The sequence below is a fragment of the Haliotis rubra genome, unplaced genomic scaffold (assembly GCF_003918875.1).
Source record: "Haliotis rubra isolate DU_JTF1 unplaced genomic scaffold, ASM391887v1 Scf154, whole genome shotgun sequence".
Taxonomy (NCBI): Eukaryota; Metazoa; Mollusca; class Gastropoda; order Lepetellida; family Haliotidae; genus Haliotis; species Haliotis rubra.
Genome location: NW_025765492.1, coordinates 1,133,684 through 1,146,300, shown reverse-complemented (window position 1 = coordinate 1,146,300; position 12,617 = coordinate 1,133,684). Strand labels below are relative to the sequence as shown.

The following is a 12,617-nucleotide window of genomic DNA, read 5'->3' as shown; positions in this document are numbered from 1 at the left end:
CAAATATAATATTCTGTTTATCACCAAAGTCGTCAAATTGAGGAATAAACCCAAATCTACATTCAAACAAAGGCAGCATGTAGAATGCAACATCACAGATGAAATGTAATGTCATAGCTGCCCTTTTGAAAATCAGTTCTGAATTTCAGGAACAAATTTCATGAAAACAAGTATACCACACTTCAGCATCCTCGGGGCAGCAGCTCTGACAAAAAGATGCTTACGGCAGACAAGGTGAGCTAGTTAATCGCTTAACAAACTACACATTCTATTCAAGAAAACACAATGCACTGATGGCAGAAATTGTGGGTAGACTGAATATTACAAAGCTGCAGTGAAACCAATTAGTTGTTTTGGACAAATTGCACAGATAGAAAGAAATCATCACCAATATTTGAAGTACTAAATCTACTACATGTTCAACAAATGTCACCGATTACCGATGATCAAAGATGATTTCTAATCAGCTGATCAATTAAATCCGGTGTGTGAGTTCTTATATACAATTATCTCCCACTTGTTGATTACGAGTATGGCGCGCCAATCTACCTCAGGATGCGAAAACAACCATAATCATCACGCTCTGACGCTGTCAATTCAGTCAACCGCTTAAAACCAAATCCATAATTGTCATCATATCTCAATTAAATTAATTCAAAACCATTCAAAACATCACAGAGGCCACATGTGAATAATGATGGAGTGACAGGAGAATTCAATGACTGGAGGCAAGAAACTGTGAAGCTCCATCTTAATTACCGGTAACAGCTGCTACAACCGTTTAAAAGAGCTGCCATTTTCTCGGATAGTTTAAACATAATGAAAACCCATGCAGGAAATATGCAATTACATCAATTTTGACTTTGAAGTTTCAGATGAAGTGTTTTGCCCTTGTCAAAGGAAGCTCAACAATTAAACCATAACAATTCACAGCTAGAGGATACAAGGGAAATTAAGTTATGTGGCAGGTTCTATAACGTTATTTGTATCAAAACAGATTGAATTGTTTGTCAGCTATATCACAAGCCTACACATAAATGTAGATTCATTAGAAGGAACGGGTAGGGGCAGGGGCAATGGCTGAGGCAGGGGCAGGGGAGGGAGGGGTAGGGGCAGGGCAAAGGTTGGGGAGAGTGGTAAGGGTAAGTTTTGAGATAAAGGGGGGGGCAGCGGTAAGGTTTTGTGAGGGTAATGGTGGGGGTAGGGGATAAGGGTTTTGGGATAAAGAGGGGGCAGCGGTAAGGGTGAGGGTAATGGTGGGGGTAAGGGTAAGTTTTGGGATAAAGCGGGGTGGGGAAAGGTTGGGGGAGGGTAATGGTGGGGGTAAGTTTTGGGATAAAGAGGGGTGGGGCAGGGGTAAGGGTGGGGTGTTCCAGGAGTGGTTATATTTGAGGAAAGTAGGCATATCAAGTATTACTTCCCTACAAATGTTGTGTCAATTCTCGTTCTCCAGCTTTGTTGTAAATAAGGAAAATTAAGTCTGTGGCTTATTTGGGTCAAAACTATTGCTATGTCACTAGGGCTAACCATAAACAACACGTTAGCCGGTAAACTTTGTCAATTATTTAAGAAGGAAAAATAACACAAAGAGCTCAGCCAAACAGATAATTAAACAAGTTCCTCCCATATATTGACAGGGTTATTTACACACATTCTAGAGATCCAGGTCACATTGAGAGGGTTATTTGGAGTCATTCTAGATATCCAGGTCACATTGACAGGGTTATTTGGGGACATTTTAGATATCCAGGTCACATTGACAGGGTTATTTGGGGACATTCTAGATATCCAGGTCATATTGACAGGGTTATTTGGGGACATTCTAGATATCCAGGTCATATTGACAGGGTTATTTGGAGTCATTCTAGATATCCAGGTCACATTGACAGGGTTATTTGGGGACATTTTAGATATCCAGGTCACATTGACAGGGTTATTTGGGGACATTCTAGATATCCAGGTCATATTGACAGGGTTATTTGGGAACATTCTAGATATCCAGGTCATATTGACATGGTTATCTGGGCACATTCTAGACATCCAGGTCATATTGACAAGGTTATTTGGGCACATTCTAGATATCCAGGTCATATTGACAGAGTTATGCCTTTAAGCCACAGAATCGGATCATAGTGACAGAATTATGCAAGTACAGTATACAGAATAAGGGTCAATTAGACCAAATTCATTCATGATTTTATTTTAAAGGAAAAAATACTGATAACACAAAGTAAGAAAAAATATGAAAGTTTAACAGTCACTGTATTTCACAGACATGAGAATGACAAAGCACAAGAAACAGTGAAAATTTAGCTGGCGATCTATTGAACTGACTGACTGACTGAGTTTGGTTTTACACCGCTTTTAGCAATATTCCAGCAACATCACGGCAGGGGACACCAGAAATGGGCTTCACACAATGTACCCATGTGGGTATTCGAACCCGGGTCTTCGGCGTGACGAGCCAACGCTTTAACAACTAGGCTACCCCACCGCCCCGCGATCTATTGGAGATTTACATCGATCTCAAAAACGTTCGAAATGAAACAAAAAGCCCGAAAATCAGCAGATTTCGCAGCAAATTCTCATGTCTGATCTCTACATTGTTAGTTTCACTGTCACAGTTGTAACAATACACTTACATTAGTGTAAAGGAATGGCTTTGAGGAAATTAAAAATGCTTTTCAAAAATAATTTAAGCATTGCAACTTGACTGAAAATTAGATTAAATGTCAAGATGACCTGTGAGCATCTTGATGTAGACAATATATAAATAGTGTTATGTTAATGAGTGAGACAAGACACGGACAATGTGACAAGTGGTGAATGCTAGAAAGAGGACGCCACGGATAAATGAGCAGGTTTAACATACCTCTAAAACTGTTCCTATTATCTTATCAACGGAGGAAAAGTAGGCCTCCCAAATAAACTGTGTCTGTTGCCTGAGCTTCATGATCTCAGGCTCAGTGATGGAGCGCACTATGGACGGCATCTGGAACAGAGACAAGAACATGGAAACACCACAGTTACCTCTCAGTGAGTGAGTGAGTGAGTGAGTGAGTGAGTGAGTAGTTGCAAGGTGCTTGAGTGAGTAGTTAAGAGGGACTGGTGTGATTGAGGGAATGAGTGAGTTGCTCGGTTTCAGATCATCTGACAACAGCGTAGTGATACCAAGGTGATGGACTCGTATATACATAATAAAGTTTCCATCAGAACTACAATGATGTATTGTGGTGTTAGACAAGGAACCCCATGGAACTTACTCTAATTAGACTATTCCAGCTGAGACAAGCCTGAGGGGCTGATAGGAACTACTGGTACACGGTCAAAACTATGTTGAGACTATAGCAAGATTATCAAACCTACAGTTATGTACTGGTGAGGAGACAAGGCCACACATTCAACCTACAGTTGTGCACTGAGGCCAAGACAAGGCCACACATTCAACCTACAGTTGAGCACTGCGGCCGAGACAAGGCTCCACATTCAACCTCAAGTTGTGCACTGAGGCCAAGACAAGGTTCTACATTCAACCTAAAGTTGTGTACTGAGGCCAAGACAAGGCCACACATTCAACCTACAGTTGTGTACTGAGGCCAAGACAAGGTTCTACATTCAACCTACAGTTGTGCACTGAGGCCTAGACAAGGCTCCACATTCAACTTACAGTTGTGTACTGAGGCCAAGACAAGGCTACACATTCAACCTAAAGTTGTGTACTGAGGCCAAGAAAAGGCTCCACATTCAACCTAAAGTTCTGTACTGAGGCCAAGACAAGGTTCTACATTCAACCTACAGTTGTGTACTGAGGCCAAGAAAAGGCCACACATTCAACCTAAAGTTGTGCACTGAGGCCGAGACAAGGCTCCATATTCAACCCACAGTAATGAGACCAAGACAAGGTTCTACATTCAACCTACAGTTGTGTACTGAGGCCAAGACAAGGCTACACATTCAACCCAAAGTAATGAGGCCAAGACAAGGCTCTACATTCAACCTCAAGTTGTGCACTGAGGCCAAGACAAGGTTCTACATTCAACCTACAGTTGTGTACTGAGGTCAAGACAAGGCTCCACATTCAACCTAAAGTTGTGTACTGAGGCCAAGAAAAGGCCACACATTCAACCTACAGTTGTGTACTGAGGCCAAAACAAGGTTCTACATTCAACCTACAGTTGTGCACTGAGGCCGAGACAAGGCTCCACATTCAACCTAAAGTTGTGTAAGTTGTGTACTGAGGCCAAAACAAGGTTCTACATTCAACCTACAGTTGTGCACTGAGACCAAGACAAGGCTACACATTCAACCTAAAGTTGTGTACTGAGGCCAAGAAAAGGCTCCACATTCAACCTAAAGTTGTGTACTGAGGCCAAGACAAGGTTCTACATTCAACCTACAGTTGTGTACTGAGGCCAAGAAAAGGCCACACATTCAACCTACAGTTGTGCACTGAGGCCGAGACAAGGCTCCATATTCAACCCACAGTAATGAGACCAAGACAAGGTTCTACATTCAACCTACAGTTGTGTACTGAGGCCAAGACAAGGCTACACATTCAACCCAAAGTAATGAGGCCAAGACAAGGCTCCACATTCAACCTAAAGTTGTGTAATGAGGCCAAGACAAGGCTACACATTCAACATAAAGTTGTGTACTGAGGCCAAGACAAGGCTCCACATTCAACCTACACTTGTGCACTGAGGCCTAGACAAGGCTCCACATTCAACCCACAGAAATGAGGCCAACACAAGGTTCTACATTCAACCTACAGTTGTGTACTGAGGCCAAGACAAGGCTCCACATTCAACCCACAGTTGTGTACTGAGGCCGAGACAAGGCTACACATTCAACCTAAAGTTGTGTACTGAGGCCAAGACAAGGCTCCACATTCAAACTATGACATTCATGTGTCAAACGCTCTCACCTGCATCAGAATCAATGCATGACATAACTAATTACATCTAATGTCTCATTTGTCTTGAATGAAAGTAATAATGTACTGGTTTATAATTTTGAAACATATAGTTTGAAAGACACGGGAGAATCAGGTGCAAAGTTCATTTTTGAAAATGAATATAACACATCAGTAGAACCTTCGTTCTCCATCACAAACCCAACCAATCAATACACTATTAGAGATCAACAAATACTCGCCACCAAATGGAGGTCCAATACTCTTAAAGAAACAATTCATAATACTTCCCGCTGAGAAAAAATTCTAAAGCACTGGCGTCCAAGTGGTCTAACTTATCCTTGAGAGCAAACAAAGACAGCCAGCATCAAGCAAAGGCAGGATTCTTCTGAAATGGAATTTCTCCATCTCAGAAGTAAATCTCTGGCAAGTAATGCAACACACAGATAGACTGTGACACGCCTTACAGAAAGAACCTATTGATTCGTCGGAAGGTGGTCTTCAAACCTTTGCTCCAATTGAGCCATTACGTCTGGGAATCATAACAGTCAAATACTTACAGCTATTGCTGAATAACGTATATCATTCTATTTTCATCTGAATTGCATTTACACTCTCAAAGTGAAAAGTGAATGAAGTTTTGATTTAATTCTGTTGACTAGTGGTCCCTGTAGTCTGGGTTTCAGATGAGCATTTGATGAGCTGAGTAGGCAGAAAAAGTCACAAAATGAATGATAACGTCATTCCTGGAGTATACCCGTCTCACCTAATCGATACTGCATTGCCGCTGATGAGCAAATTCACTTCCACATCCATGTAATTATTCATAGTTTGATAAGTTTTTTCTAACCTGGTTGAATGAATATTATTGATTTGGAGTGTGTAATGTCTACCATACCAGCAAAACCCCCGAACAGGCGCACCAGGGTCATTGATGGTAGGGCTATTTGGTATTCTCATTACGCTGCAGAATGGTAGTAGTCAACTTATATTTCCTTAAAAAGAGATCAGCTTCCCATAAAGGTAGATGCCATTTTTGTAATTCAAACTTAATCTCAACTTAGGAATATCACTCTGGCAATATCTGATAGCTATGATTATTTATTAGCCTTTGAGAAATTGAACTACATGTATATCTTTAATTAATGGTCTGAAAAATGATGAAATTGCAGTGCTGATTACTAACAGACCAAAAAAATACTTATGTGTCTTACTTCTCAGCAATATCTTCTTTTGGTGTGACAAAGTACATCCGATATCCATATCGGCATATATACATTTAAAATACAGACTGTTTGTCACCAACTTGTTTTTTATGCATATAAAGAAAGACAGTATGTTAAGAAAGAATGGTCTGTCAACTGCTCTATGAATTTTGAATGACCTACATGTTCAGGCACAAAAGTGATCAGTCAGTGTGTGATAGATGTGGCTGACGTTAATGGTTACAGCACTATCACATCAAACATAGCTGTATTCCAGTGAAGCAACAATAATTTGACTGCCTGTAGATGATCAAGATGTACTGCTCATAGCTTCACCACCTCGGCTGTGCGTGTGATTACACGTCTAGAGGCTGCACCTATCATCTAGTCAGTGACACTAGGAAAACAGGGACAATATCTCCTTCTGGTTGGTCCAGCCCTCTGTAATCAATAACTCTTTATTCTTCGCATGACAACTATGCCTTCATATTGGAGTTGTCTGTACAACATCAATTTACTCCATATCCGCAAAACATTATGATATTATTTCTTCAAAATATGTCCACCAAATAATGACATCATTTGTCTTCAGACATCATAGGTCTACCACTCGGATGATTACAGTCTTCATTTCTCATCCAGGCTTTCTTTGGGAAAAACAGTAATAGGAGAAAACAAAATTGTTGCATGATTATGAATGAAATTAGATGTCTTGATAACTTCTCAAATCTTTCCAATCTCACTTTCCTTTTATCTTCTTGACAATATCACGACTTGGACGGTCATAAATGTGCATGGATGATTTTCAGCGGATATCCTTAAAGATTGTTTCATCAGAGTCCGTCTGCTTGTTGCCAATAATTCGACAAAATCTCCAGTAATCATTGAAGAGTGTAACATACCTAACGCTGATGCTCTTAAACCTCACACCAGCTTCAGATGTCATGTCACGATATGTCCATATATTGAAGCAAGGTACAGAAAGAAACTCTTTCATGTCAACAGTTTTTCCACTATTCTTCCAAGCCTGTGCAGACTTCCAAGCATCGTGTTGCAATATATCCAGGCGACATGATACATCATTTACTAGAAACAAATACATCAAATATTTACAAGCGAACTTCGAACATCAGACGATTATTGACTTTCATCAATCCTCATCCCTTTTTAATCCACCATATTCTTTATTTTCAACTTTGCAGAATACGCTGGCAAACATGGAAATTGATAAGGAAATTGTTCCAATAAATCTTTAAAGTGTCCAGACTGACTACGTTACACAAGACAAGTGCAACAATCCCATCAGGCAGTCAACAGAACATAATGGATTCCATCATGCGAACATGCTACTTCTTGCTCATTTCATCAGTCTCACACTCGAGTTCGGCAAATCAGTCAGGTGGACTTTTTACAAATTGAAACGATTCTTTGTCTGACTATGTGCTGCTATATGCCATCCAGTTTACATGAAAACAAAGTCAACATGAAGATAATTTAGTTTATAGTAAAACATGACAATGAACATACACATGTCCATTTTTTCTTTTTAGTCTGGGATTCAAAGTTATGGCAAAAACTGCACAAATCAAAGGGACACAACTCTTCCAAGCACCCTGTAATCCCAGCGACCAGAATGCCTTCAGGACTACTACCAGTTGCTCACAGTGATTCACTAACAATATTATATTCATTATCCTGACAGTCCAATTTACAGTAGTAGCAACAAAACATTTTGTAAAACTGAAAACATCATTTCGAAGCCTTAACAACACAAATACATGCTGAAAATTTTGCAACTTTACATGAAACTCTTCGGAGATGAAACACTGATTATTCAGTCCAAGTAATCTTGATTCTGATGTCACAAGTTTAAGTCTTGAGTCAGGGTGGATAGACATTGTGAATGCAGTGGCGAGAGTTTCAGAAAATTAATCCAGACAACAGAATCAAATCAAATACGATTAGTTATACAGACTTGAAATATTTCTGGTGTGGGCATGAGTCATTGCGACTGTTAACATGACCTGTCAAAGCTGTCATGTGAGTTTTCCTCTGTGCATGCTCAAGACAATATTCTTTTAATTTTCAAGCTTCCAGAAACATGAGATCTACAGATTACAAACCCAGCATTATCTAAAAAGACAAAGGAACTATAATTAAAATGAAAAGCTTGGAAATAGAAAAAATAACCAAATTAGGAATAAAGCTTAGACAAGTGAGGTAGTTTTCCAATGTAAAGACAAGTTATGGCCGCAAGTGGATTTTCCTTTGAAATGAATATTGCTCAACATGAACTATGGGAGCATGGGACTCGTAAATAAAGGAACACATCTACAATGTTCATGGTAACGAACACCCTGGGGTGACTGGAAACACAAACAGCATGAGTCAGAAACCAGTACAACAACACACAGCCCTTTAAAAGATGGAACCCCTCCAAATTGTTGTCAAACAATACAAGATGGTAGCCATTTGAGTCCCACCCGAGTATGTTGTCAAGTTTAAAGGTGACATCACGCTATGTACAGAGGACCCAAGAGTGATAGGTTGCAGGATTTAGCAAAAGGAATTGATTGGCGACTACAGTTAAAACTCCTATAAGCATTGGCTTATGGACCTTTTGTTCTTTTGATGGGGACTGTAGTAGGACCATCAGATTAGATCGCTCAGAGTCATTAATGCATCTTCACACGAAAAATCATTTCCTGGCCACTGAAGCCAAACATTCCTCCTTGAAACAGATGGTTTTCCTATTAAACAAACACTTTGGCTAAAACACTAACTGGAGAAACTAAAATTAAACTAGCTCAAGAAAATCGCTAGAAGATTTGTCGCTCATTAACCCTACACGTTATTTATCAGAAACCTTAAAGCTGAACCATGTTTTGGTGTTTGCACATGTATGTGTTTACTTTTGAACACTGCACTCAGCAATATTCCAGTTACATGATAGCAACCTTCAAATAATCAAATCGGTACCAGACAATCCAGTGACTGAAATTATAAACAACATAACCGACCTGTCAGAGCTGACACGCTATCAACAGTCATCAACAGAAACACCTAAAAATCCTGAACAACGTCTCCTCCGAAAACCAACATATGTTAAAGTTGCTGGGGTCCAGTTGAGGGACCACTTGAGGGAGCAGGCAAGGTAGCAGTGGAGGGACCAGTTGAGGGGCCAGTGGAGGGACCAGTGGAGGGGCCAGTTGAGGGGCCAGTGGAGGGACCAGTGGAGGGGCCAGTTGAGGGAGCAGTTGAGGGGCCAGTTGAGGGCCAGCTGAGAGGGACCAGTGGAGGGGCCAGTTGAGGGAGCAGTGGAGGGGAGCAGTGAGGGAGCAGTGAGGGGAGCTGAGGGGCCAGCTGAGGGTGGAGGGAGCAGTGGAGGGACCAGTTGAGGGGACCAGTTGAGGGAGCAGTTGAGGGAGCAGTGGAGGGACCAGTGGAGGGAGCAGTTGAGGGGCCAGTTGAGGGCCAGTTGAGGGAGCAGTTGAGGGAGCAGTGGAGGGAGCAGTTGAGGGAGCAGTTGAGGGGCCAGTTGAGGGAGCAGTGGAGGGAGCAGTGGAGGGAGCAGTTGAGGGAGCAGTTGAGGGAGCAGTTGAGGGAGCAGTGAGGGAGCAGTGGAGGGAGCAGTTGAGGAGCAGTTGAGGGGCCAGTTGAGGGACCAGGAGGGACCAGTGGAGGGAGGGCAGTGGAGGGGAGCCAGTTGAGGGGCCAGTGGAGGGACCAGTGGAGGGAGCAGTGGAGGGACCAGTTGAGGGGCCAGTGGAGGGAGCAGTTGAGGGAGCAGTGGAGGGAGCAGGAGGAGCAGTGGAGGGAGCAGTGGAGGGAGCAGTGGAGGACCAGCTGAGCCAGTTGAGGGAGCAGGAGGGACCAGTTGAGGGACCAGTGGAGGAGCAGTGGAGCAGGGAGGAGCAGTGGGAGGGACCAGTTGAGGGGCCAGTTGAGGGAGCAGTGGAGGGAGCAGTGGAGGGACCAGTTGAGGGACCAGTGAGGGAGAGGGGAGCAGCAGCTGAGGGCCAGTGGAGGGAGCAGTGGAGGGAGCAGTGGAGGGGCCAGGCTGAGGGACCAGTGGAGGGACCAGTGAGGAGGGAGGGAGCAGTGGAGGGAGCAGTTGAGGGACCAGTGGAGGGGCCAGGGAGCAGTGGAGGGAGCAGTTGAGGGGCCAGTTGAGGGACCAGTGGAGGGGCCAGTTGAGGGAGCAGTTGAGGGAGCAGTTGAGGGAGCAGTTGAGGGAGCAGTGGAGGGGCCAGTTGAGGGGCCAGTGGAGGGACCAGTTGAGGGGCCAGTTGAGGGCCAGTTGAGGGAGCAGTTGAGGGAGCAGTTGAGGGAGCAGTTGAGGGAGCAGTGGAGGGAGCAGTGGAGGGGCCAGTTGAGGGACCAGTTGAGGGGCCAGTTGAGGGAGCAGTGGAGGGAGCAGTTGAGGGCCAGTTGAGGGAGCAGTGGAGGGAGCAGTGGAGGGACCAGTTGAGGGACCAGTTGAGGGACCAGTGGAGGGAGCAGTGGAGGGACCAGTTGAGGGGCCAGCTGAGGGGGAGCAGTGGACCAGCTGAGGGACCAGCTGGAGGGCCAGTGGAGGGAGCAGTGGAGGGGCCAGTTGAGGGAGCCAGTGGAGGGAGCAGTGGAGACCAGTTGAGGGGCCAGTTGAGGAGGAGCAGTGGAGGGACCAGGAGGGGCCAGTTGAGGGACCAGCTGAGGGGCCAGCTGAGGGACCAGTGGGGGCCAGTTGAGGGAGCAGCTGAGGGAGGAGGGAGGGCAGTGAGGGGAGGGGCCAGCTGAGGGACCAGTTGAGGGAGCAGTGGAGGGACCAGTTGAGGGGCCAGCAGTGGAGGGAGCTGAGTGGAGGGAGCAGTGGAGGGACCAGTTGAGGGGCCAGTTGAGGGAGCAGTGGAGGGAGCAGTGGAGGGACCAGTTGAGGGACCAGTGGAGGGACCAGTTGAGGGAGCAGGCAAGGTAGCAGTGGAGGGACCAGTTGAGGGACCAGTGGAGGGACCAGTTGAGGGGCCAGTTGAGGGAGCAGTGGAGGGGAGTCGAGGGAGAGTGGAGGGACCAGTCAAGGGGCCAGTTGAGGGGCCAGTTGAGGGAGCAGTGGAGGGACCAGTTGAGGGACCAGTCGAGGGGCCAGTCAAGGGGCCAGTCGAGGGGCCAGTCGAGGGGCCAGTCGAGGGGCCAGTTGAGGGAGCAGTTGAGGGAGCAGTCGAGGGGCCAGTCGAGGGGCCAGTCGAGGGACCAGTTGAGGGACCAAATGGGTTCTCAATCTAGGAGCTTCTTCACCACAAGCAATGTCATGCTGAGGTCACTTGTAGCACAGGTCCCAACATTGGTATAGTTTACTTGCCACATACGACCAGTACCATAAAGAGAAGAACTGGTCATTTGGTAGTTCAAACAATGATGACGTAAGCTATTGAATTTCCATTTGTTTAGCATCCAGCTCTTAATTCAAAGATGGACACCAATCCAACAGTTAATGATTCCAAAAATAAATGAAGAATAAACATAAAATGAAGATATTTGGTGAGGTCTGTCTTCTCCCAATTAGCTATGGAAAATCTGATTACCAAGTTGTTCTAGCCTTTGGGTTGAGGAAGGTGGAGAATGACTGCACTGTAGTGTCAGATTTACTCAGACAAATGGCAAACCATGATGTGCTTCATCCCCCAGGACGACTGAAGGGGGAAAGTCACAGCTATTACTTGATAAGTCTCCTCCAATTATTTCCCTTTTCGTCAATGGCATCCATATTGTTTCAAGGTTCATTGGAGGTTGGATATATCTTTGATATCTTAACTGAATTATGCTCCTCAGAAACAGATCAAACTTTTTTCTTCTTAATACAATTTATTACCAAAATCCATTTCTCATGATAAATACCCCTGATCTTGTTCTACAGTCTGATGCTAGGATTCTTTATTTCATTACCAAGATTACAGTCTATCAATGGTCATCTTGGAGAGGAGGAACTCGTTGTGTATAATATCAAGTGTGTCCTCAGCTTTCATCAAAATCTTAATTGTTTTGTATTGCATATTTATTTTCAAGTTGGTTTCTACCAGTGTTGATTCATCTTGAGACTATATCTGCAGCATATTGCCAGTGAGGATAGTGAAAACCATTACATGGGGTCATATAACAAGATGCCTGACAGGTTTATAGTACAGTGTGCTTCCCCGCAAACCCTTATTACTGAAGCAGTGCCCCCTAGGGGCAACAAGCAGAACTAGGTCCACTGATTGTCACGGAAAGATGATTGACAGGGCTTCATGGCTGAAAACTTGTTGCCATTTTGGGAGTTCCTTTCTATTCCAGACTTGCTTTTACAGCCAAACTGATTATCGCCACGATCAGATTATACTGGACATGAAATGTGGTATTCAACACTAAATAAACACAGGACAGGAATAACAGAGTCGATAGAAAGCTGAGAACAGTTAACAAAAGGAAGCGTAATATGCAGTGTATTCCCTACATGGTTTTCATAGATGGAGAAACACAATCAT

General features: G+C 44.0%; 1 protein-coding gene across 1 annotated transcript in view; it reads right to left on the bottom strand.

Moving 5' to 3' along the window:
* The window catches only part of LOC124270731 (exostosin-1b-like), a 149,424-nt gene that overhangs the window by 17,679 nt on the left and 119,128 nt on the right, over positions 1-12,617 (bottom strand). The window contains exon 4 of the mRNA XM_046705769.1: positions 2,873-2,992. Within this exon, the coding sequence (XP_046561725.1) occupies positions 2,873-2,992 (120 nt within the window). The remainder of the gene's footprint in view (positions 1-2,872; positions 2,993-12,617) is intronic.